General features: G+C 45.7%; 1 protein-coding gene across 1 annotated transcript; it reads left to right on the top strand.

The window, feature by feature from the left end:
* Positions 1–5,295: 5,295 nt before the first annotated feature.
* tbl1x (transducin beta like 1 X-linked) lies at positions 5,296–25,813 on the top strand. Its single transcript, XM_076039748.1, has 15 exons — positions 5,296–5,899; positions 18,400–18,504; positions 19,460–19,605; positions 19,740–19,962; positions 20,947–21,079; positions 21,197–21,338; positions 21,942–22,005; positions 22,202–22,299; positions 22,923–22,983; positions 23,124–23,245; positions 23,391–23,465; positions 23,564–23,691; positions 24,641–24,806; positions 24,916–25,017; positions 25,579–25,813. Exons 2-15 carry the CDS (start codon positions 18,447–18,449, stop codon positions 25,603–25,605), a joined length of 1,545 nt encoding a protein of 514 aa, XP_075895863.1. The 5' UTR covers positions 5,296–5,899; positions 18,400–18,446; the 3' UTR covers positions 25,606–25,813.
* Positions 25,814–27,104: the final 1,291 nt, after the last annotated feature.

Below are 27,104 nucleotides of genomic sequence, written 5' to 3'. Positions count from 1 at the left end.
GCCCACGCGTGGCCAAGGGAGGGAGTGTGTGCAATCCAAAGATGCACACATGATGGCGTAACACATTACGTGTCTAATTATGAGGAGAACAGGGTGACATGATGATTAAGGATTGTTAGAATGGAAGAGATCTCACCATCACGCCAGCCAATTAATTACAAATTAGATACATTGTGATCCCTGGCCAAGCGTATTTATCATAATGCATGAAATCCCGAGAGCACGAATGAATGGTTTCCAAGGAAACCCACCGGAGATGTTTGTTCTCCAGCAAGAGTTTTGACGTCAACAACAGCAACAACCATTTTCAGCACACAGTGCAAACGACCTGATTATTTGATATTTTTTGGTGTGAGCGTCCCATGCTACAAAGATGTTTTGATTTGTTTTTTAACAGATAACTTAATAGCAAAGAGCCCAGAGGCACCCTAATTAGTACCAAAACCAGACTGAAACAGAGCACTTCCTTTTTTTTCTTTTGTTTTTACCTTTGGCCTTGGTGGCCACCCTGACCTTTCAAAGTGCAAACACTGAGATAGCAGTTGTGTGTGTCACGTCCTGAGGTGGTGCATGCAAACAGGGGAGATAAAAGAAAAACTCAAGCTGTTAAAAACACTTCACAATCTTGGCAGGAATGATAATGCAAGGCAACGTGTCAGCTCTCAGTGTGGGGTCGCTACATTTTCAAAAACTATGAGGAATTAACTCTATTAAATCCTTCATAATTCATTCATTTATTATTTCTGACATTTTTTGCACATCATGCCAAGTTCACACAAGATCATAAGAATGGGAAATGTGCCGTTGAAAGGTCATGATATTTATGACTGTCGAGGATACTTTATTAGTTTTCCAAATATATGCTTTGGATCAAAATAAAACTCATGCAGAATATGTTGAAACATCCCTCCAAGCGTCTGACCATTGTCCAGGAGAGGCCGGGCACACATGCTAGTTATGGTGCGCTCCATCTTACATGTAATGTGCAAGTTGAAATTAGTGCTAGTGATAATGAGGTGGCAGTGTCAAAGTCAGAACAGCAATGGGCGACAGAAGATACTCATGCATTGTTCCAAATCCAAATCATCAGAATGTGGAAAACGTTTAACAGCACAATATGTAATCATTCTAAGCTCGATTAGCTTTCCAAAGCGACTGACTACTTGCTTTTAATTCCATACTGCCCTCCATCAAAGTTACCAGACATGCACTGATGGATGCTTGACTTCACACGTTTCATGACCCAAGTTGTAATTAGCCTTCTCTTGTTGGGTATTTACTTGGACTTTTAGATTAATGTAAGGAAGATCCTAATAAACTGAAAAAAAAAAAAAAAAATGTCAGAAGTTTAGCGTTATGTCAGAGAATCCCAGACCTGCGTGTCTGCTGTGAACCCCCGAAATGTCACTGTAAGAAAAGAAAAAAGCATTGTCAAGTCAATCCATTATGCCGGAGGGGGGAAGGGAGGGCAAGTCTGTTGGATGCCCAGGTCACCAACCCTTGACCTCTGTCCTCAACCCCCGATTCTCTGACATCTGTGTGCTTTTCCCGCCTTCTCCTCCGCCCCGTGGTCTGTAAAAGGAATTTGATTTAGACAGGGGACAGAATGTGTGGGGAAAGTACTGGTTCTTTTACATTATGTTATTCCCAAAAAAGAGATAAATCAGCAGACTGCAACAAAAACGCACAGTACTAACTGGCAGTGGTCCATGCAGTACATTGTAGTCCATCCACTTCTTGCCAAAGCCTACATCCACTTTGCACTTTTTGTGTCAAAACAAATCGTTCACACCTTGAGGACAGACGTTTTATTTTCTTTCCTCTCCCTTTTTTTTTTTTTTTTTGCATTGCATTATTCTGTCTAGGAAAATAGACCGGTACACTATGACATAACAGTGTACTGTAGAAAGTCCTCTGCTTCTCCAGCCAATGTAGACTGTTGCAGAGGGGGAGGGGAGGAAGCGGTGCTAAACTGTGAGTACACTCGGCTTGCTTTTTCTCTCCACTACGGGCACAGTGTAGTCTTTTGCTCCAGACCGCTTGTGCCAGCCGAGCTCCAATGTTTCTATCTTTGTAAATAAGTAGCTGGGCTTAGGGAACTAAATCCAATATGTCAATGGACACAGGCAGCCTATGAGAAATAGATACACGACTAGATATTCCCCCTGACTGTGACTGAGCGCTCCACGCCTTCCCCGAGTCTAATAACGACACAACAAGAATTGTGTGACTGGCGGCGCCCTTCCCCCACCCGTACATATTACCAGTGCCCCTCAGAGCTGTCTAGAAAGGTCATGTGACCCTCATCAGCTTCCCCAGTTGGGGGAGGGGAGGCAGATTGAACCTGTTCTTTGTTAGGAGGTCAGGCCCAGCTCTAAGGCAGGAAGCATTACTACCGTAAAGCACGTAAAAAAAGAGCAGAGGACACCATTTTTAGAGGCCATGGATCAGCGTGTAAATGAGAATCTGCAGAGCAGATGAGTAGACCAGCAGGAAGAGGAGCTGCAGCAAATTGTAAAAGTTGCTTCTGTTGGAATACTCCAATATTTTATTATTTGGCCAGGGTCATCTTTATTGTGTATCATATCTTCTTGCAGTGTACTGAACCAAATCACCAATCAATGGATGTTTTCTTCCTCTTTTTTTTTTTTAAATAAATAAAAATCTAAATTATTTTCCCAAATAGTTATTGTCCTTTGTGAGTCACATATGTTGTGTCATGAAACCATCAAATTTGTCATTATCGACAAATTAGATTTCTCTCCTCCTCCCTGAATGTCATGAAGCTATTTATTGCCAAAAGGAACATTGAAACCAGTTCTGAGATCTGAGAATTTTCATACTCACTCTCATCCAATACAGGGTTCTATCGATGCTAGCTCTGACAGGTCTCACTTTTTTGTCCTAAAGCCTGACCGATACCTTGACGGCCTCTGTGAACCCTGTACTATTTTCTCTCATTCAGGATCATTTCAGACGTGAGTTTCTCTGTGTCACAGATTGTTTGAATGAGAAACACATCCTCTATTAGCTGATTAGATTTAATTTCCCCCAAATATACTAAATATTCCTTTTGGCCAAATAGAACATACTGCAAAATCAGCACATTGTGATTTCCCCAAATAATACCATTTATTGTAAATGGTTTCCATTAAAACGTGGCATCTAGTCTGTCCTTTTGGATGCGTGTTAATAATAATAGAAATACACTAGTCCGAGAATGCATTTGACTGTAATTTGATGTGTGTGAGGATTGCAGAACTGAATTCTATTTCTATGGCAACATGTGCTTTAGATTAAACAAAATGTTTAAATGACGCCCTTGGTTTGAGGGCATTTTCTCTAATATTGCAACCACTAACCAGCACCACATGCTGAGGAATGCATTTCGTGAGCCATGGGGTCTAACCGCATTCACAGTCTGAGGAAGATTTTAATAGTGACTGTGGCCTTAGACAAATGTATCAGGTGTTACATCCGCAATAGAAAATCACTGTCATATTCAAATACGGCCATGGTGTGAGGGAGAGATAAGGTGATTTTACTGCCGCACCTACTGCTTGGAAGTTTCGCAAACTGTGAGTCATACTTCTAATGTCTGCAAATAAGGGGGATGTTCCTTTAAGGGTCCAGTGGGAAGGATTTCCTGGCATATTGACATAGTTCCAAATACAGCTCACTCACTTGGCTCTGTGGTGGCTGCTGAAAAATGCAAGCGTCTTAAAGAGAAGGTGCAAGGTTTGTTCATTGAGGCTCAATAGAATAAAGGGATCATGCAACAGCAAACACGTTCATTTAAAAAAAAAAAAAAAGCTGCAGGCATTTTTTTAGATTTTTGGAAGCCAAAAATAATGTCATGCAAATAATGCCAACCACTAAATAAAATGAATGCAGTGGCTTGTTTATGCTACAGCGTGACTTACAGGTTTCACATTTAAAAAAATAGTGACAATAACCATAACATTCTTTCAATATTTATTGTGCCATCCTCTTTTTAAACATGTAAAAAGAAATAATAAATAGGTTGTCCATTCTTAAAAAAAAGAAAAAAAAAAGAAAGAAAGATAAACAAAACAAGGACAAACTTTGTGTTTATCACTTTCAAGGCAAACCACTCATTTCTACTGCTAGTGGAGCCTGGTGGCTATACAAGTTCAAGACCACATTTTCTTTCAAGGTCCACAGAAAACACAGCCAGCCAGTCGGGAGCATTGTGAGAAAATATTTTTTGATCTAATGTTTTACAGAGTGCCACCCAGTTTTAATGAAACTATTGCTATAGCAGCATTGAAGCTCATATTCGTCGCAGCAGCTTTGCTAGCAGTATCTTCCCGCATTCTTTCCCGGTGACTTGTACGGGCATTTCAACATTCGTCTTCTGCGTCCATCAAGAGAGAGTTGACAGACTTTTGTGACAGAATCCTAAACTCGGACGAGGGCTCGATTTTAGTTTGGAATTTTTTTCCCCCGAGCAATACGTGCGAAAGCTCAGAGCTCAGCGATCGAGTCGTCTCCGTCGCAGATGAATTGTGTAATGAACTGGAACACTTTCTAGCTGTATAGCAGTAGAATATGTCCTGCGGGCATATATCCGTATGTACGGTAACCAAAGGAATGTGTCACACCAGTGTAGAGCCGTAATGATGTCAACTTGTTATTTACTTTCCAAATCTGAATGACTGAGCAAGGCGAAAGGAGAATTAATCAACCGCTGTGTGACCAGGCAGGCGAAAAAGAGCGGCGAGTGTGGGGGAGGGGAGAACAGCTCAAGAGAGAGGCCACATAGGAACACATGCTCGACTGTAGCCCGTGCTACTTGGCCTGTACAGTGCAAAAAAAATGTCTACGGAATATCCACATTTTCAGTATGCTCGACAGAATGTGATCATATTTTATCATATATTATCGCGTGAATAACACTCAACCTCACAAAAGCTATAGCGTGTGTACAGTAGCTTACAGTAGAACACAGAGGCACGTTAGCGTGGTGTTAACAGCTTCAAGGCGTCAAATTAAAATACATACGCTGTACATCTCGCTACGGCCATTACGGACAGCAGTATAAAAACACAGATGCTCATTCTAAACGTTGAAGTGATGTGTGATCCGTTGTGTTTTATTATTCTTGTATGAACTAAGCGTATAACCCCCTCCCCCCACTCTCTCTCTCTCGCTCTCACTCTCTCTCTCTCTCTCTCACACACACACACACACACACACACACACACACACACACACACCCCTCTTGAACCGCACTCGGTCCCACTTCCTGTATACGTTTACACTATAGAGGCTTTGTGAAACAAGTCGTACGTCACCCGTACGTCGTATAGCTTAGTACAGGTTACGTATCGGTTCACAAAAAGACGAAGCGTGAGATGTGTACTCGTTTAGATGGTGCCCACGGTCGTGTTTTAAATTCATTCGGCTATAAGGTCAACTACTAGCCTCGTGTTACCCTCCACCCCTCTACAAACGCCGCCGCCGCCGCCACCTCCTCTCCCTCTCCTGCTCGCCGCCGCTGCCGATCAGCGCCTGCTGCTGTCTCTTTCTGTTACTGTTCCGAGCGCGCGGAGAAACTCCACCGCCGCACAAGAGTAGCCCCAGCAGCCACGGCCACACAAACTCGTCTCTCCTCCTCCTCTCCTCCCCCACCACCACTCCTGCTCAACTTTACCGCCAGTTGCGAGCGCGTCCGGGGTGGCGAACACCGTTGTAAAGCCAAGAAGCCGAATAAGCCGACGGTGAGTCACCCGAGTCAGCGGTCGGAACTTGAAATATGACGATAAGCGAAATGGGAGGAAAGTCGTCGCTAGCTTGCTGAAGTTGGAGCTTCTCCCTTGTGGAAGAGGAAGAGGTGGCGGCGGACACCACGAGTTCACTCTCAACAATAAGAAAGGTAAGGCGGTTTAAAAAAATAAATAAATAATGCTATTATTAGTAAAGTGTGTGGGGGGGCTATTTAAAAAAAAAAAAGTGCAAACGCTTTGTGTCCCGCGTCTTGTGTCCACGTTTTTGCGGAGAGGCTCATGACTTTCAGTAATGAGCGATTGTGGCGTTGAGGGTGATGAGGTTACCGGCACACAGCTTAGTCACCTCCTGGACTCCACACGTGTGTTCCTTCCCGTGTCATTGATTTCTCCCCCCCTTTGTGTAAAGTCGCCTCGTTTTCGGTTTGCGATAGTGAGCTGTTCTATGAACTTAAGTGGGTGGGGGGGCGTCTGCAAACTGTTCCGAAATAGCTATCGTTTCAGAGACTGGAAGTTAATTGTTGCTTATTTCCTTAATGGTTATTAGGATGATTATGCTAAATATGATGATAGTAAGGTAACCCTGCTACGTTCAGGCGATATTACCAATGCTTTCATGTACATTTACTATGCACAGTTAAGCGTGTGCATGTGCGTGCGCGTGGGGTCATTCATACTAGACATTGGCAGCAGTTTTCAGGGACAGTTCATGTTACTGCACAGCCATAATGTGAAGCTCTCATCTTCCTGTGCTTCAACGAGTTGTGGAAATGCAACCAATATAGCCAACAACACATTTAAACCCATCCCCTGGATAAATATGAGTGCTTGGACGAGCCAACAAGTTCACAGGACGAGTGATGAAATCAATTTGAGGGAATAAATGTACAGTGAGTCTGACCTATATTCCCTTCTCATGTTCCACCCTTTATTCCCAGCTGTTGCCTGTAGTTCATGGAATAATGGGGACAGAGCGTGCACAGGCATGGCTCAGATGTCTCACCAAACTTCTGGCCATCAAAGTGATCATTATTTCCATTCATTCAGGCCAAAAAAAGAAGCGTCTTGAGTTAAAAATCAACACTCTTGTAGAGCGGAAAGAGCATTTTGAGCACGACTCGTCAACAATTCAAATTGTTGCTGGTGATTTCTCGTTTGAAGTGCTTACTGTATGTGAGTTTAAGATTACGTTTAATGTGTGATGCAGAAGAGCCTCTTCCAGTTATTGTTTGTCGGAACTTCACACTGCTTTCAACCATTAGCATTATCACATTTTATGGAAGCACTTGCGTAAACTGAAAGTAACTCTGGTTACTGTAGAGCGGAAGCAGTGTAAGTCCTGCTGGTTCTTATAAAGGACACAGTAATGAATTGCTGTCTATATAGACGTTTGGCAAGGCACTATCAAAAGGATATTGGCATGATACTGTGCAAGTACCAACCAAGAAATCCCAAAGCTAATAGCTCTTAGTTTCCATATAGTCATTGCCATATTGAAAGTATGTTGTATTACACATAGTGCTTGGATTTACTCACTGTGACCATACACTTAACTTTTCCAAAACAACACTGCAAGCGAGTTAACTGCTTACTCCACTCCACCTTGCTGCTTTTTAAACCTCCAGATTGTCTCGCACACACAACATGCTGACAAAGCCATGTTTTCTATTTCGACTTTGCCGTCTCGCTCTCTTTATAGGGGCACCAGTTTCATGTGGAAGAAAAGTAGCAACTGCACTTCAGCGTTAGCGGCAGAACAACATTAGCCCCCCCATTAAGTGTCTTTACTGATGCAGTCCAGCAAGGAGGAGGAGAAACAGGCCTGTGCGACTTTGCTGTTACCCAAAGTGCAGTGGTTCCAAAAACAATTTTTGTGTCACCTCGATACCATTTTTTTTTTAAATTGTCTGAATTACATGCCTCAAGGGTTTTGTTTTCCATTTATTCATCTCTGAACATGTTTGTTGCAGTTTACTAGCACCCCATAAAGGCTTCACGCCAATCACTCGGTGATGTACTCATTTTGCTTGGTGTCCGTTTTCGCACTGCATCATAAACGTCGACTCCTCTAGGTTATTTATTTATCTTTTTATTGATTTAACTGTTTTGAGCCTCAGAGATTATGTACAGGAAATGAATACTGCCGCTGCCCTTTTGTTTATTGTCCTCATGGTGCTGTGTTTCTAATGTTCCTTAAGACAGAAGAAAATGTTTGCAATATGTTAACAATTACGCTTATATGATTGTACGCAGTCATTTTACTTGCTAAGCCATTAAAATGTTGCGTCTTGGAGAGGCAGCTTTAACAGAAATGTATTCTCTGCTCATAAGTAGGGCAAGGAAGTCCCTGTGAAAGCCTGTGTTGGCCTTGTGGGGCTGTAAAGCTCTCTATCGGGCTGTCCAAATATTTCTGCAGCACTATTTATTTATGATAGGCCATGGGTGGTGGTGGTGGTGGTGGTGGTAGTGGTGAGCCTTTCTCTCCCTCCAAAAGAGACAGTGCGTATGGGCTACCAGCCAACACACAAGCCAGTGGATACTTTGAAATAACGCCCATTCATTTGTGAGAGCTTCATTGCCGTAAATACTTGCCGTTCACCCTATTTTGTTCTTCTCTCTTCCTTCTCCCATTGCAGTTTTTTTTGAGCATCGAAACACTTTTGTCTTGAAAACACTGTCGGGAAGGTAGATTCCAAATCCCACTGGCACTCATGCAGTTATAATTACACGCATCAACTCAAAATTTGGGTTTTGATAGTTTTCCTTTTGCAGTTATCTTGACTTGTATGGAAGTAAACGTGTTGCATCTGAAGCTGATATCTGAAAAAAAAATCCTTTTGTTTTCAATTGTCACAAATTCAGAATTACAAGACGTCAAAGGAGAATCCTTTGTTTGAATTCCAAAGGCCAAACTTCAACGCTAAAATATAAGGTACGGAAACTGAACCCAGCGCAGATGAAACGATTCTAGATTGAGCGAAACATTGGTCAGTTCATGCCTGCAGCTCTTTTTGCATCTTTGTCAACAAGCAAGCTACAGCCCTGCTGAGATTGTTTCAGCTATGTGCTCATGTTTGCTCAAATGAGATTGAGGAAACCTACACCTTTCTGCAAAATCTACAAAGAACTTGTAACCCGGTGGTGCTCCATGACGTTGCTAGTTCTGCTAATAGATTGTTTTTAGTTGACCATAGATTGACAGTAATAACAGTTTCGTAATTGAGTTCTTTCGTGTTTACCCCCAAACTAGTCAATATACTAATGAGTGTTTTCAAAAAATTAGATGAAAGAAATTTACATGCACAAACTTGCTTCTCTTAGAAACCCCATTCTTCTTTCATGCTTTACGATTCATCATTCCTATGTCACTAGACAAAGTGTTCCTTAAAGACATGATTTTTCTTCTGGACTTGTCCTGTTGTTCCAAGATCCCAGGATTGACGACACCTTTCACTGTGAGTGGTGGGATTGTGTCGCTGTCCAAACTATTTCTCATCCACTTTCCCCATTTCTTATCCCGAAATATATCCCGTCTTGCTGTTTCTTGGCCGCCCCATCTGCCTGCTAAGCTCGGTTGATCAGAGGCGAAGGCGATGTTGCCATAAAGTGAACCTGGGTGCGGTTGTATTAAAGAGGTTTTTCGAATATTAGAGCGAGATCACTTTATCGTATCAAAAGCCAGAATTGGCCAAGAGTCCTTCCGTGTCACAGACTGCTGATGTCAGGGAATTTTGAGTCGTTTCAACATGTTGTTCCCTTTTGCGTAGTCTAAAAACCATTGAGAAATGTTAGGCATGCGTTCAAGAATTTCCAGTTGGCAGAACATGAGACGCAGAAAGTGGATAAATAATTAAAGTCTGTTAGTTAGCGCCGGGTTCATCATTATGAATTCAAATGACAGAACTGAGGGTTTCAGCTCAGGTTCCAAAGGTTCTGAAAGCTTACAATAGCGCAACAGTCAGTGGCAATTGCTCAGTGGTTAAAGTTTTCCCTTTGTTATGCTGACCTACAGAGAAATGAACGGGGCTGTAACTTTATGTCATAAATTATGTTGACCTACGTGGTATTGACTCCTGCATTGTGTCGGGCTTGTTCTATAAATTCTGTTTAATAATTTGTGAGGGTGCTGACCTGTGCACACAAGTCTGTTGTATAATTCACACAGTGCTCGAGTCATTTCAAATTGGCTACTACAACCTCGTGGAAAACGTGGAGCCACAAGCAGTTCAATAATCAAGTCAGTGTTTCTGTAATCTTCCGTGTCAACCTCTGTTCACGCATCCTTCCTAAAACTATAACACACTCGCGCTTTTGAATGTTGCTTTGATATATATTTTTTGAACAAAAATAAAAAGCTAAATCTGGTTGATCAGCTGCCATTCATTATTAGCCAGCATTCAGCAATCGCTGTAGTCTGATGATAGGCGGATCAGAAGGTGTAATGAGACGCTGCAAGCGAGACAACTTCATTTATTGTTTAACAGGCTCTCTCACTTTCTCTCATTTTACATTTCTCTCTCACTGCATTTTTTTTATTGTCTTAAAGCCATAAGTTGTACTTTCCTTCTGGCCTCTTGGGACACCTGAGTTTTTGCAAAAGCTTTTTTCAGTTTTTAACTCGCGGTGAAACGGAGCTGGAACAGAAACCAGTGAAGGCTGTGCAGCAAACGTGGCCCGTTGTCTGTCTTCCAGTTGTTTTTTTTGGTTCGTCGTGCTCGTGTCAGTGTAGTTTGCATGCAAACTACACAGAACACCGTCAGAAGAAGTCTGCAACGACTGTCACCGCTGACTGCCGCATAAACCTGCCGTATAAAACCAGGCCATTGATATAAAGTTGACATTTAAAACGCAAGCTTGTTTTTTCAGTCTGACTTTCTCATCTGTATCATCTGACAGGCCGGCCCTGCGTTTCACGATTATGATCAGTAAGTGATCCCAAATATCCTTATCACAGCATTCCTACTAATTAACTTTCAATCTCTTACGAAAACAATTCAGAAAACTGCAGAGCTATTATTCAAAAAAGCTCACTGCACTCCTTATTTAGTTCAATGTGAAAAAGAAACAAAACACTTGGCTGTTGTGTAATGATGCGCAGTGTGTGTGTGTGTGTGTGTGTGTGTGTGTGTGTGTGTGTGTGTGTGTGTGTGTGTGTGTGTGTGTGTGTGTGTGTGTGTGTGTGTGTGTGTGTGTGTGTGTGTGTGTGTGTGAGAGAGAGACCGGAGCCGCGGTATTTCACTCATCTGCTTTGTTTGTTTGACCCTGATGTCAGATGTAAGGAAAGTGCAAGGAGAGCGGGGGGTATTTAGGGTGGCATGAGCAGCTGTTGACTGAGAAGCGAGATCCTCTCGTCGCCATGGCAACACTTGTATTGCCCACACTGGAGTGTATCTCTGTTTACAGCTTATTTTGTGCAATCTCAATCTCGCTGAACAAAGACTGGCAGTGTTGGGTGTGAAAACGTCGCTGTCGAATAAATGTTGAAATATCAAATAGAATGGGTCCAATCCTACGTTTGTTTTGAGGACCAGGAGGTGAATGCCTTGTTATATGCACATATTTTTTTTCTCTCCTTCCTCCTACAGGTTTTAATATTTGAGAGGAAAGGCTGCAAACCAGTGTTTCTGCTACTATTTGGTTGTTTTTGAATTAAATGCAAAGATCACGCACACATTTGTAGGGGTGGGACGGAGGTATTACACTAAACCTTTCGTTTCTGTCCCTTACTGTGCGTTTTGAATGCACAAATTACAGTTTGGCCTATTTCAAGGCCACATCATTTTGCTCCCAAGTCGTCCTAAGCATGCAAGATGATGGTTTGCTTTTCATCCAGTTTGCTGGTAAAAAATCAGAAGTGGACATTTTGTCGTCGTGTATGCCTGCTGCTCTCAGAGTCAAAGCGTTCTGCGTCCCTCTATCTCCCCCACACATGACAAATTTGCTTGCCGCCCACGCCCTCACTACTGTATACATACGCATGCCTGGCAGCCATGCATCGTGCGCTCGAATGTACACATCATTGACAAACCAAGGCAGGAAATTGAGGCGTTGACTTGTGCTGCTCATCTGCAAGTTGTCTTTATTTGTGTTTATAGAAAGATTGTAATTAAGTTTTCCATTTGAAAAAAAAAAACAAAAAAACTAAGAATTAATCCTCCACACACTTAATGAGGTTCTAATGGGTACTGCAGCATCAACTGGTGTAAAATGCCTTGAGTGTTGTCACTTGAGCCGTCGCCTCAGAATACCAAAGGTTTGGAAAACATGGGGGCGTGAGCTAAGGGGAAAATACCGAGGATACCAGATCTCTGCTCGGGGCTTACATCTCGCTGCACTCTAGCAATCCAACTACTTTTCTGCTTTCACCTGCTCCGCTGCGCGATACTGAGGCGCCACAGCAGAAGTAACAGAGCAAATTGAGCGGAGGAACCTCCCTTTGCGTTCTGCACAAGTGAACGCCTCGATCGCCTCCAAGTCCTTTACTCTTTAATATGGCCTTAATCAAACACATGCCCTCGGTTCGGCTGCCCTGTTGTAATGGATATACAAATCCCTCTCCCTCTGGGCCTCTGCCTCTAGTCAAACCAATCTGAATGAAAGCCCTACCGGCATAATTAACCTTTAGCTGTGAGATTTAGGGGATGATATGACGCTCCCAGTTGTGATTCTGCTGTGAAGGAGATTCTGCCCTAATTTGCACAGAGAAAATATTACTAAGCATTTGTATTCAGTCCGGATTCTTTATACACCAGAATATGGAATTCTGTTGAATAACAGAGTGTCCTTCTCTCTTTAATCAAAAAGTTTCAACCTTTTTCTTTCGACTACCTTCATATGCCCGCAACGTGTTCTTGTCCAGCCCGGTGGGACTGCAACCCTTTTAAATTATTGCCTCAATGCTGCTGGGTTTACCACAGAGAATGTCACCAGAGGCTAAGTGGGATTGTCAATTTGTTTTTTTGATGCTGATGGCTTCAACACGAGGGTGGGTCCCAGGTCTCGGCGCTCCTGATTACAAGGCGCACTGATGAATCCCTCTCACTGATCCTCACCGTCTCGCCACCATCCCCCACCCGCTCCCCCGGGGAGATCACACACGCGGCGTTCGCGCCTGTCAAACTGCTGGTTTTTGCATAAAGGAGGAAAACGCACCTCCATCACTCGCAGCAGAGGCTCCAACTCTCATATTTTGCGTAATGAATCGGCCGCGTTTACGGGTTACCTTGATGACCATTTTAATTACGCCCCCTCCCTGCTCCTCGTGGCTCAGTCTGTGGTGCTAAATAACCTATGTTGAATATGTTGGAAAAACATTCTGCGATTATTTTTGTATGCCAGAAAAGACAACAAAATGTTTAGCGATTGTGGCGACAGTGCCGGGTGTGAGGATGAGATAATTCACCGCCAAACTAATTTGTTATTGCCCCCATGATTGTTTCCTTTTTTTAAAAAAAAATAAATAATAACCGAAAACAAAAGTGCAGCCGTTTGCAGTAGACCACAGTGGTTTTAATTGTCGCCGTTGTAATTGCAGAGTGCCTGCTTGCTTTATAAAATAACACCGTTGGGCGCCGTCACAATGGTGTGGCTTTGTTCGTTGTAAACAAATTGAGGTCGAGTGGAGAGGAGGCTCTCTTGAAATGGTGGCTGTGGACCACGGAACGTACCTGGAGGCCGTCCTTGGTGTTTTGCTGATCCTAGACTAGGTTTGCGCTCGTCGGTTTGCTTTCTGTTGAGACAGTGTCATAGTGAAACTTCACCTTCCTGACCAATCTTTTGGGTTTTCCGGTTCTCTTCATCAAGTGTTAGGCAGACGTAATGGATGGGAATCCTGTCAACACGGCTCAGCAAACACAGTGTGAACAATATTTGGGGTTTTTATGATCAGTCCAGCATACTGGCGTCACTGTTGTGTGATGTTGGATACAAGGTTTGGGACTAAATGTTCAAACTGAGGGCCGCCTGTGCCTTTTTTTTTTTTTTTTGTCTGGCTGGTTGCCTCCCTCTTGATTTATTGGGTCTCTCAGCAGCAGACGCGCATGTAAAATGAGATTTTTGGTTTACATCTTGCTATTGACGTCTGAGACGGATGACATGAAAATATTCAAACGGTAGAAGTAAAGAAATTAAGGGGGCGGGTGCCGGGTGGGGGAGGGTCGTGGCTTTGTTGCTGCGCTGAATCAAAACCAGACTGTTGCCTGTCATGGCTCACGGTCAGCCAGCCAGCCAGCCAGCCAGCCAGCCAGCCAGCGTAACAATAAAAGAGTTGCCACCCAAAGGAAGCGTGAGAGTGTTTCCCTCAAGACTTCCTCCCCAGCAGCCTGTCGACCTACATGGGCCGTCGCTAAGTAACTCATTGGGAGCGCAGAGCGATAATGCCTAAATGGTTGTTGTGATTACCTGTGAGGAGATCATTATTTGTCGCCCGCTTTCATAACACCCTCCCTCGCCCCCGCCCCCACCGGCACCCTCCGACTCCCATCCCCCACCCGCTCGCTCTCCATTCCTCTCTCGCTGTCTCCCCTCCCCCTCAAAGACTGCAGCCCAACCAGAATCTTCAAAGGCGGGTTTTACTCAGCAGAGCAGTTCAAGAGAAAATGGCTGCTGTTTCCAGGTCTTGTGTGCACATCTGTCATGAGGTGACCGTGCAGGAGAAAATGGGGTCCTGGGTGTTCTCGCTTTCGACATTCTGAAAACCCGCATGTGTGGGAGACGGCCACTTGTGTAGTGTGTTATTTCCCCTTTTTTCTTTTTTTTGCGCCCTGCACTTGAATGCACTTCTGTTTATTGAGGTGTTTCTTTTAATCTCATTGATGACTCTTTTACCAAAAAAAAGCGTGTGATTTTGCATTCGTCTTCCTTATTGTTTTTCTCAATCTCGTCATTTTTAGCTTCTTCTCTTCTTCATCTTTCACCAAGAAAAATCCTGCGCTCCTCTCTTATCGCTGTTACTCCAGTGTGAATGTACTGCAGGTCTCATCCAGTTTGACGCGACCGGTCGGTTGCAAACTAGAGGGGGAATAAAGCATTGAAAAATTGACGAGTAAAAGAGATCCGCTGCAATACAGTTCCAGTCTCAGACTGACGTGGCCGGAGGGGACGGTCGGGACAGAGCGGAGCGGTCCGCGCTGCTGTCCGCGGCCTCGCTGCGGGAATGCATTTCACTCGTGTGCCTCTCTGGATGACACATTTGGAATACAACCTGTTTTATGTGACGGACCTATAAAGTGGTCATCAAATTTAAAAACAACACAATCGTATGATGGTAGTGATCATTGCTTCTTATTTGTGTTAACTGGCGTCCTGGCGTCCAGCCCTCCACGTCTAGCGTCTTAACAGGTTGGTTTATGATGGAGTTTGAGCTCGGCCAGATCTTTATTTGATGTTGTAACTGGGACAGTTAGCGCTGAGTGAATTTCCGGTGGAAAAAAAAAAGAACCTTAACCCTGCAGCAAATTGTTAAGATTGGACTCAATTGATGGAGAAAAGCATTTGGGTCGTGGGGGTGGGTGAATCATGGGGTGTGGGGGAGGTCAGGCCACCCGACCAGTCACGTAACCCACTTACCACACAGCCAAAACGTCTGGTTGCCTGCGGGCTTTCTGCCTGCTTCGATCGCTCCTAAACGGCATCACGCCGTCTGCGGACTCGCGACATGTGACGAGAGGCACTCTGGGAACTCGGCTACGGCTGTGAAAGAGTTGCTTGCTCTTCGGCCACAGCCCGGGTTGCTCTCCCCACAGTGCCAGCGTGGAGCCAACAATATTTTCCCAGCTGCTTCCTGCCTGGCACCGCGGCTGCTCGACGCTGCCGCCGCTGCTGCTTGAATCGAGGCGCCGATTCATAAAGCAAAGCGGCGGTCGGCTCCTTACGTTGGCAAAATGTCCCCGGCGGTTAGTTGACTTTGAATATTCCTCCACCGACATTTAATGACAATTGAGAGAGTCAATATGGTTTGCAACGTCTGCGTGATGTTTGTTGTGAGCAAACAATACAGGCTTTGTCAGGTTGGTTTTTCCCTGATGATTGTGACGTCACCCCACCCCTCCCCCCACCACACACACACACAGACACACACACACACACACCCCAGACTTTGACTAGCCTTATCACTTGAGCGGATAAACAGTAGACCCAGGTTGGCGCTCTGTCCGGGGTTAGTGCAGGGCTCATTGTTTGCTGCGCGCTGCTCTCTGCTGCCCAGAGAGTTGTGTAATAAATGGTGCCATCATTGGCCCATCTGATAGAGGGATTATTGTGCTGCTCTGGAGGGACCTGCGAGGCTCCCCGTCTCACACTGCCTCTTAATTACGTTTCGTGTGTGTGTGTGTGTGTGTGTGTGTGTGTGTGTGTGTGTGTGTGTGTGTGTGTGTGTGTGTGTGTGTGTGTGTGTGTGTGTGTGTGTGTGTGTGTGTGTGTGTGTGTGTGTGTGTGTTTTGTTTTTCTGTTTCCATTCCCGGTTGTTAATGTACGCTACTGGGAAATAAATGACAAAAGCGGTCAAATGAGGTTCGACAAATGGAAGCGTAGCGTGGAGGCATGCCAGAGCGTTGCGGCCGCCTTGCCAGCAGGAAGCCTTTTCAGTTACGTAAAGTGACGAGGCCAGTGAAAAAAAACAGTGTCAACCTGCCTGTGTCATTTTTTTTTTGCATCTCAATTTCCTGTAAATGACGCGAACAAACGCACCCTCCCCGATCGTACAGACCACAAAAATGTGTTTCCCCTGTCGAGCCACGTTTTCACCTTAGAAGCTCTTAATATGCATCACAAGGCAGAAATCTATTTAATTCAATGCAGACAAACATAAGCAGTCATGCATTGTTGCGGTTGGACTACCTTTGTTCAATTAAATTCTCTCTTTGGAATACAAAACCGGTCGTTTCCAATCCTTAAAAAGAAAAAACGAAAAAAAAAGAACAACAATTCTTGCAACGCACGTGTTTCATTAGCATATTTCTCTGGCAGCCGCCTGCCCTCAGAGGCCCTCGCGTGGAGCTAAAACCTCATTTTATGACAAGGTCAAGGTGGTTGTAATTCTTATCCTCACAAAGAGAGACTCCACCTGAAAGAACATACCAAGGTGCAGCCTGGAATACTTGTTGTTGAGTAACACGTCCAGGCCCTCTGGCGGTCCGCCCGCTGGTAATTGGGACAACACCGGTCTCTGTCTATTTTGCTCAATCCCTCTTGTTGCTACGCTACCGCGGGGGAATTCGAGTGGGCCTGGACAGTGTTTTGAAACGAAACGTCGGAGCGTCCAAACAGCCTTCATACCTGACACCAGCCACCTCTGCCCCCCCCCCCCCTTTTTTCACTCCGACTTCACCGACGTGTTCTTTTCCTCGCAGCCGAGAGCTGAGATTGTTACGTTTTGTGCAGTTAATGGAAGAGAGTCATGACTCATTCCCACGCTGCCGCCGTCTTCTGTTCAGCGTGGTTTCTCTTTTTTTCGACAGCTCCGGGGTTGGTTTTTTTTTAGCGCTTGTGTGTGTGTGTCTGCGTGCGTGCATTGAGACATTTCAGGTGCCCACTGGAGAGTCTTTACCAGAGACAATGTGGACAAAAGAGAGTTGGAAATGTTGTGCAGACGGATGGTGCAGTATCGACGGCGAAACAAATGTCGGGCCGACGTGTTAACAATGGCCCAAACGTGTTGAGAAACAGAAAAATGAGACCTTTCATCGTGGTCGTTTTTCACCCGCTGCCGTCTTTAGTTGCCCCCAAAAGGCCCATCCCAAGCCAGGAAAACTGCTGTAACTCCAGCCGGCGGATAGGCCCTGCTTTCCCTTCACAACTCCCGCACAATTGTGTGTGTGTGTGTGTGTGTGTGTGTGTGTGTGTGTGTGTGTGTGTGTGTGTGTGTGTGTGTGTGTGTGTGTGTGTGTGTGTGTGTGTGTGTGTGTGTGTGTGTGTGTGTGTGTGTGTGTGTGTGTGTGTGTGTGTGTGGCTCCGGTCGCCCTACTCACTCCGCGTAGCACTGGTGTGAAGCTATTTGTGGATAATTGACTCTGCGGCGTTCATCAGCCTGAGGACAGAAATGTGATGAAGTAAGGGCCCCGCTTGTCCTTTTGTGTCCCAGCGCCCTCTAGTTTCAGGGGCGACGTGTAAACACCAACTGTATTTGTTGAGGTAACTCGGCAGGGAAGGTCAGGCTGGCTGCAAGGAACAATCTCCCACCAGCCGTTCTTTCCTCCTTTCTGCGAACCACTCTGCATATAGTGGGTGGTTTTTAAATATGCGTTCAGTCGGGGACACTTTTCCTCAAGACCGTTGGCCGAGACGGTTGTGGGAAGCACTGCCGGGGTTCTGGCTAAAAGCCTAATGGATGTAGATGCTCCCATTAGACCGAGAGTAAGTGTGCTGTTGGTGCTGGCCGTGGATTCACGAGTGGAGAAAAGGAGTCATGGACACTGTCGTTGGAAGGACTCGTGTCATTGGCACGATTAGAGGGAGCAGTTCCCGCAGCAGGCCTCGGGTGTCATCCTGCTCTGTGTGTGTTATATCAGCCCGTGACTGTGGCGTCGTCATCTGTCTTACACAGAGTGTACTGCTTTCATTGGCATTAGATTTATGTATTGGCAGATGTTCGATATATGGTTGACTGTTAAAAGCTAAAGCTGAAGGTTTTTTTTCTCTTCTGTCATCACAGGAGTGGACGCAGCCTTCTGACGGACCGCCTCCCTTCATCGGGCTAAGATGAGTATTACCAGCGATGAAGTGAATTTCTTGGTCTACAGATACCTTCAGGAATCAGGTTTGTCTCACTTATGCTTTATTGACTCAAACAGACCACAGTTCACTCCCTGCAGGCATGATGCACATATAAAAAAAGAACTATGCCAATACACTAGTAAGGAGTTGTGAAAGAGAGCATCAAAGACTCATAGTTAAATCAATTTTTAGACCTTTTTTCTTCCGTCCCTGACCCCACTGGAGCGCATCATACTATTATTATTATTATTATTTCAGTCGGAAAACTGTCTATTGCCAGGAAACGAAACATTTAGCTCCGTGTTCGCAGCCTCCTGCAAAAGCGCTCATGTCAAATATTCTTTCACGTGTTTGCGAGGTGATGAAACCCAGGAGGTCTCTGGGGGCACGGCAACACCTTGCTGGTGGCATCGTGACAAACCCAGGAGAGGTATCGGTGATGTTTGCTGCCCTTTAGGAAACCACAAAGGACTGATTTGCAGAAGTGTTTCAGCAAACACTCACTCTGAGAAGCGGCGCAATCGAAAGAAGTACAGAAGGTTTTTTCCCCTCACGAGTTCACGGACACGCGCGTCACTGCTGGAGAACTTTGGAGAGTACAGCCTCTGTAGTGTCGACATGTTTTTTTTTTTTAGAATGACGCCGTGCTTCTTGGAGTGAATCAGTACTTACGATGAGCAAGCGAGATACTTGTGCCTCATTGAAAGAATAAGAGCTCAGTGAAGAGATCTGTAATACCAGTTAAACTGCCCCACACCGACTAGAAAATACTTCACCAACTAAACTGGCTCCAGTTGCCTCTGCAGCACCAACGGAATAAATGATTTAAGAAGCTATTTTTTTAGCCTTGAGAAATAAATCTTGACGTGTTCAACTCTAAACTAGTTGTCACTTGTTGGTCGCAGCTGTCCAAGCGTTGTATTTGATCATCGTCGGGAACTCTTCAGAGACGCAACACGTGACAGTTTGTAAACGTGAGTGTCGTCTCTGTGTTTCAGGTTTCTCCCACTCAGCGTTCACCTTTGGCATCGAGAGCCACATCAGCCAGTCCAACATCAACGGAACACTAGTGCCCCCTGCAGCACTCATCTCCATACTGCAGAAAGGACTCCAGTATGTGGAGGCGGAAATCAGCATCAATGAGGTGAGATCGCAGACGCTACAAGTTCCTCTGCTGGACAAAAAACAGCTGAATCATGTTGAATTTTGGGAATACACACTTGCAATGTCTGCATTGACCCGTTGTGTAACCGGCTGTGTAACCCCCCCCCCCGGCAGGACGGCACGGTCTTCGACGGCCGGCCCATCGAGTCGCTGTCACTCATCGACGCCGTCATGCCGGACGTGGTGCAGACGCGGCAGCAGGCGTTCCGCGACAAACTAGCCATGCAGCAGGCGTCGGGCGCCGCCGCCGCCTCCTCGTCCTCCGGCAACCAGCACAACGCACCAAAGAATGGAGAGGCCACTGTGAACGGAGAGGAGAACGGCACCCACAACATGAGTGAGCGCTCAAAACACACGCGACAGGAGCCGTTAAAAACACACAATGCAACAATAATACACACCACCAGTCAAAAGTATGGACACACCTTCTTATGTAGTGTTTTTTATCTATACAACTTTCTCCACTGCAGATAGACTCTGAAGCCATCTAATGTATGAGCAAGATATATGTAATTATGCAGCTGAGAATTGTTATGAAAGGTGGCTATTTGGAAGAATTTACATATAAAACATGTTTGAGTTATTTTACACTTTTATTGTTTCCTACATAATTCCATGTGTGTTCATAAGTAGTTTTGATGCCTTCAGTGAGAAACTGCAATGTCATGAGAATGAAAGTAAAGACATTAAATTCATAGGCAGTGTCCAAACAACAAGAGGAATTAGCATTCAGTCAGTTAAACAAAGATCAATACAGATGGCCTGGATTTGCAGAGCATCATCGCAGCATCATCCCCCCCCCTCTCCTGACAAACATGATTTGCCGGGTTTGCTCAGAATCGGTTGTCATTAGCAACTGAGCAACTGTCTCACCCAAGACATCAAAGGAAAGGAACTCTTGAGATCAGGTGGCGCTACACAAGCAGCAGAGAGGAGCCGGCGTTTGTGCCACATTCATTACCATCATTTTAAAGGTGTTGATGGTAGCAGGTAGCAGGAAGCGGGAGTGGGGGGAGGAGGTGCGGGCGCTCGACTTTGAGTCTTGTTATAGTGCGACGTTGCACTGCTCCAACTGGGTCACTGCACTTTAGATTAATAAACACAGAGATGCTGCTTTCCAGCAGAAGTGATTTATTGACGCTCACGACGTCGTGCTGCCTTTTTCTTTTTCTTGTTTTAAATTTGTTCTTCATTATCTCACTACCGAGATTGAGCGACGACGCTCTGCGTACCGCCAGTATGCACCGAAGACAAGTGTTGGCAACAAATGTGCTCATACGTGCGCGTGCATGCGTGCGTCTGTCCATCTGTGCGCTGGCAGACAACCACGGCGATCCGATGGAGGTGGACATGGAAGTGGAGATCCCAGCCAGCAAAGCCACGGTGCTCCGCGGCCACGAGTCCGAAGTGTTCATCTGCGCCTGGAACCCCGTCAGCGATCTGCTGGCCTCGGGGTGAGTCGCAGCGCACGCCGGCCGGCCGCCTCACGAACCCTCACGTTCGCCATCTTTTGGCTTTCGGTTCCCTGACGTCGGGCGCCTGTTGGAAATAACCCTCTCTGCTGCGCGCAGCTCGGGGGACTCCACCGCCAGGATCTGGAACCTGAACGAGAACAACAGCTCCAGCTCCACCCAGCTGGTGCTGCGCCACTGCATACGAGAGGGCGGACAGGACGTCCCGAGCAACAAAGACGTCACCTCGCTGGACTGGAACGTAGGTGTTTCTCCAGCGTTGAGCTAAATGGGCCGTTGCAGCAGCTGATAAACACTCTAGCTGCATTTCCAATTCCTCTAGAGCTGCGCAAAACCTCAATAAAAGACTGGTCATGGAAACGCGAAACTTGAAAAAAACTCTCAAACGTGGCTAAAAGGTTGTGACGCTCTCATGAGGTGGTTTTTCAGACGTCTCCATATGGAGGTATAGCGCAAAAGTGTCATGGAAACACTTTTTTTGCATTTACACGTGACGTACGAGGTCACATGACCAGTTCACTTCAAGTGAAAATGGGGCTTTATGATTGGACGGAGGAAGAGACGGAATATTTTTTACAAGTAGTCAAAGAGAAAAATAGAACAACCATTCTTGACAGCAAACAAACATAAACAAAAGCAAACGTAATTAGTAAAAAAAAATCTTGTCCCACGAGATTTTACTGAATTACAGCTTGTGCGCTTCGTTCAATGGAAACGCCTGCAAATCGCAATTGTACTTTGTCGAAATTTTAGAAATATCGCTTTTATTTTGTGAAAACCTGTAATGGAAACGCAGCTACTGACAGGTTCTGTTGCCTCCCTCCCTCTCCTCCCCCTCCTCCAGAGCGACGGGACCCTCCTGGCGACGGGCTCCTACGATGGCTTTGCCAGGATATGGACCAAGGATGGTATGTCCTCCAGGCCTCCTGCATGGTGGTGGTGGTGGTGGTGTTGTTGTTGGTGCTTCTCCGGTCCAATGGGCTGGTTGTGAAATATGGCACGATGTCGGCCATCATTTCGAGAAGCCGTTTTTTTTCCTGTTTTTTTTCCTGTTTTTTTTCCTCACTCTCTTTGAAACAAATGGTCGTGGCTCTCATCCATCAGGAAATCTGGCGAGCACCTTAGGGCAGCACAAAGGGCCCATATTTGCACTCAAGTGGAACAAGAAGGGGAATTCGATTCTCAGCGCTGGTGTAGATAAGGTACACAGGACCTTTCTGTGTTTAAATAATGGCCTTTTGGGTATTCTGTTACAGCTTGGCGGGTTTTTTTTATTTTTGGCAAGTTCTGTTTTGATATTCTTTTGTGGTTTCTACAAGCTTCAGCACTTTCAAATTGCAGAACCTATAGCAGTGTGAATTGATGTGCGTATCGTCTGTGGTGAAATGAGAGGAAAATCCCAGGACAGCAGTGGGATGTACTCTTCGTCCCATGTTAAACCCATACTCAAAACTTGTGCATGTGCATAATTTATCTTGTACGGGTGTGAAATGTTAGAAAAAGAACTATAGATTCCCAGGAAACAGCATTTTCAGGCCTGACTGAAACAGACACGCTTTCTGAAAAATAAGCCAAGCAGAAGATGTGAATAATGTGTTTTTCTTGGCAGTTCACGGGGACAAATATCACTTTAAGAAAGCATCAGTAATGTCTATGAGTGACACAAAGACAGGTGGTGAGACTGTTTCTCCGGCTGTTAAGATCGATCAAGTGAAACTGCAGACGTAAATTTGACTTTTGTCCAATTATGAGGTCAGATTTAAAAAAAAAAAATGAAAATGGCTCTTTATAATGATTCATTCAAATGCTTTTTTTCCCCCCTTAGACAACAATCATTTGGGACGCGCACACGGGAGAAGCCAAGCAGCAGTTTCCCTTCCACTCGGGTACGCACCAAACCTGCTGTTTAATGCAGAACACGGTTGTTTTTTGGACGTCTCCCTGTCCAGCTGCGCTCAGAAACCTCCTCATTAATGTGACCGTGTGCTCTGCTTTTAAAAATAAATAAATAAATGAATTCACACAGCGCCGGCACTGGACGTCGACTGGCAGAACAACACCACCTTCGCCTCTTGCAGCACGGACATGTGCATCCACGTGTGTCGCCTTGGCAGTGACCGGCCTCTGAAGACCTTCCAGGGCCACACGGTAATATACATATTTAGTCATATCATTTTTTTTAGGTCTTAGGTGTAGGTTTTTATCATGTATTTCTGATCATATTTTTCACTTTTATTGCATCTATGCACCTAAACAGTGCATCTGAGTGACAATTAAAATGAATCTGCCGCAGAATGAAGTCAACGCCATTAAGTGGGATCCATCAGGCATGCTGCTCGCCTCCTGCTCCGATGACATGACCTTAAAGGTAGGACTGGTCCTGTAAAGGTCAGTCAATAGACCTGAACTGCCATCTGTATTCAGTCGCCGTTGTTTTGTGTTTTGTTTTTTCCCCCACGCATGCAGATTTGGAGCATGAAGCAGGACTCCTGCGTGCACGACCTGCAAGCTCACAGCAAAGAGATCTACACCATCAAGTGGAGCCCCACAGGGCCGGGCACCAACAACCCCAACTCAAACATCATGCTGGCCAGGTGGGGGAATCTCTCTCGCGCACACGGGTCACATTCAGTCAGCCCTGCCAGGCCAAAAGCTACTGGTTCTGCTGGATCTTAAAGAAAATAGGCCTCAGTTTATGTGGTCTGTGTGTGTGTGTGTGTGTGTGTGTGTGTGTGTGTGTGTGTGTGTGTGTGTGTGTGTGTGTGTGTGTGTGTGTGTGTGTGTGTGTGTGTGTGTGTGTGTGTGTGTGTGTGTGTGGGGAATTGGGACATTTAGAGAGAAAACCAAGTTCCAGGCAAGATCCCAGTGCTAATAGCAGTGCGTGGCTCAGGGCCCTCCAAGCTGACCCACATGCATGCGTGAATGTTCTAGTTAAAACACAGCGGGAATTTACAGCCTCCACTGGCAGATCTGCCTACCTGCTCAAACATTTACATTGGGTTGTTAAAGAAAACGAGTCTTTACTCCTGTTCTGAGTCGACGTTCCCAGTGGGAAGCCCAATGGCACATTTATGCGGTTCTCGCGCCTTTTGACTCGTACAGTAACTTCAGTTTAGTCCCCCACTGAATATGGCTCAGTAGGGCGACTGCAGCTCAGGAGGCGGAGCTGCTCTTCCAGGTACTGAGGGGTTGGCGGCTGGTTCGGTGGCGGTCGGATGGACCGCTTGGTGCAGATCAGCAGCTGCTCTTCTGTCAACCAGCTGTGGCTGCACCAGTGTGAATGTAGTGTGAATGAGTAATGGTTTCAGCGTGAAGGAAGTTCTGCACTGATGGATGTAAACCTCTGAAATAATTTCCAGGGCATTTTGATGTTGACTGGAGATGTGTAGAAAAAAAAAAAAAAGATTTTAATGCAGAGCAGCAGTGCTCCTGCAACAAATTTAAAGGTATGACCTGACTGACTAAGTGTGTTGTTGAAGCGTACTTTACAGCGTCGCTCCATTACATCTGGTCTGAGCTCTCGCCCCTCTTGTCCTCCCTCAGCGCCTCCTTCGACTCCACCGTGCGACTGTGGGACGTGGAGCGCGGCGTCTGCATCCACACGCTGACCAAACACCAGGAGCCCGTCTACAGCGTGGCCTTCAGCCCCGACGGCAGGCACCTGGCCAGCGGCTCCTTCGACAAATGCGTGCACATCTGGAACACGACGGTGAGCCACGCGCTTGCAAAACTCACAGCCGCTGTTTTTTTTTTTTTTTTTGAGAACCTCCGAACGAAGCCGCTTCATTCGTCCGCTCCTTCCGTTCTTGTCCTTCCAGACGGGATGCTTGGTGCACAGCTACCGGGGCACCGGTGGCATTTTCGAGGTGTGCTGGAACAGCACCGGGGACAAAGTCGGTGCCAGTGCTTCTGATGGTTCGGTAAGCGGCGGACGGGTTTAAAGGCTCAGTGTGCCAAGTCTTTGTTGTATCTGGAGCAGTGCTCCTCCGCTGGTGGAGTCTCAGGAGCCACATTGTTGTCCTTGTCGTGAAGTCGCGGCCCAAATTCATTCCGCAGCACTCAAATTCTGTCCACAAAAACAGGAACATCACAGTGCAACAACACAGAATGCCTTTATCCAGTCATGCTCTGTCGCTGTTTTCTGATGTCCCACTTGATGTCACTCCTGACTCACACCAGCTGTGATGACAGAACAAACATCATCAAGCAGCATTAAGCTTGAGCAGAAATATGCTCCAGGTTTCTGTACACACATTGTGTTGAGTTGCAGACATAAATGCTCATCATTACCAAAAAGAAGCACAAGCGACTATTTCTGAAATCATGTTTGCTGATTACAGAAATGTTCAGTATATTGTGACAGTCATCTGCTTCTCTTGTATAATTTGATGCAAATCAGATTGGGTAAAAAACAGAAAGTGAATTTACCTCTGACACACTAGAACACGTCACTCATGCTGATCAAACTCTTTCCCTTCCAGGTTTGTGTTCTTGATCTGAGAAAATAGCGGACTTGAGACTCTGATGATGATGATGGTGGTGATGACGATTCCTGGAATGTGCATCAGATTGCCTTCTCCTCTCCTGACATCAGCAAAGAGACTGTCGATGCTCCAAGAGCCCTTCCCAGGAGGCCGACCGAGAGGAATAAAACAAACAGAAAGTGTCTGGCAGGGATGAGAAGCAGCTGACTGCAGTTGGGGTGGGGAGGGCGGGGGGTAGGGGGGGATGGAGCCGACGCCAGCCGACTACAGTGCACCTTAAGAGTTTGTTGATGTGTTTTGTATGATGCACCTGTTTGAGAGCACCGGGCGAGGAGGGTCCCTCACACTGGAGCGACCCCGACGTCCGGGCAAAGGTTTTCTAATAAGGAAGTGCTGTGATCTCCTCCAGGCCTCCGGTCCTGCTGTTGTAAGGGTTTTTTTTGTTTTGTTTTGTTTTTTTTTAAAGGTGTGAACGCAAAGATGAGAAGAAAACTGTTCATAAGGCTCACGTGTAAAGTATAAAAAGAAAATGCTGAATGTTACCGGGGTAACATTGTGGGTTTTTTTTTTTTTAAGAGTTCCTTCATAACAAATGTTACTTCACGGCCGAACGGCGAGTAAATGGTGGCGGCAGTGAAAGTGAAGGCGGACACTGACAGGTGTCTGGTGACTGGACAGGGACAGAGGCTTTGTTTCCAGAGTCTCCTCGCTTTGTTTCGGCCGCATTCCACGCGTGGACGTCCGGCTTGAATGTGGCTGGCGAGCCGTTTTGACATCGGGAAACGAGACAACGGGCCGAGGAAGAGCTCCAACCCGCTGAAAAACGAGCTGCTCCGCCGCTTCGGAGAACAGAAAGTGTCTTTTTGTGGGCGAGATGTGAAAAGTGTTGTTTACAAAGAGAATCTACTCCCTTTTTTTGGATGTAAATTTAAGAATGTAAAGTTATGTAAATTAGATTAATACACAGACTTATATACTGTGTATATATGTTTATATACAGTACACTTTATTGCCATCCTGTAGGGGGGGCTGGCTAACAGCTAGAGCTGTCACGTTCTCTCCACCATACATAGCAGGAGCTCTGTTCCAGCTTCTGCTCCAGCATTCTCTTCTTTTCTTTTCTTATGATGATGAAACCAGCCGATTCGTCGCCCTGCTCCGCTGCCACTCGATCAGAGTCGGACGCAGGCGTTTTTGACGGGCGTCACCGTCGATTCCCGGAAAGCCTTGGAAAACCTGTTTACCTGTTTAGCATCGCCCCCGTTTCCCTTTGGCACTTTCTCCTCTGAACCGGAGGTCAAAGCAAAAGTCCCGGCGCCGCTTGAAACGCTTTTGTTTAAATCCCAGACTGCTGCCAGCTGATCGGATTTGCTCAGATTTAAAATGCCTCAGTTGTGGAGCAGACTGCAGCAGCGAGCTTGCCCTACATTTGTTTCAAAGGATGTTTGACGTGAGAAAAACTCCCAAGATTCCCCTTGTTTATAATTTTTTTTTTTCTGGGTCCTTCTCCCTGATAGGCAGTG

Source organism: Nelusetta ayraudi, unplaced genomic scaffold (genome assembly GCF_046127955.1).
Source record: "Nelusetta ayraudi isolate G7.1 ecotype Tasmania unplaced genomic scaffold, CSIRO-AGI_Nayr_v1 ptg000060l, whole genome shotgun sequence".
In the NCBI taxonomy this organism is placed as follows: Eukaryota; Metazoa; Chordata; class Actinopteri; order Tetraodontiformes; family Monacanthidae; genus Nelusetta; species Nelusetta ayraudi.
This window is presented reverse-complemented; position numbering and strand designations above follow the sequence as displayed.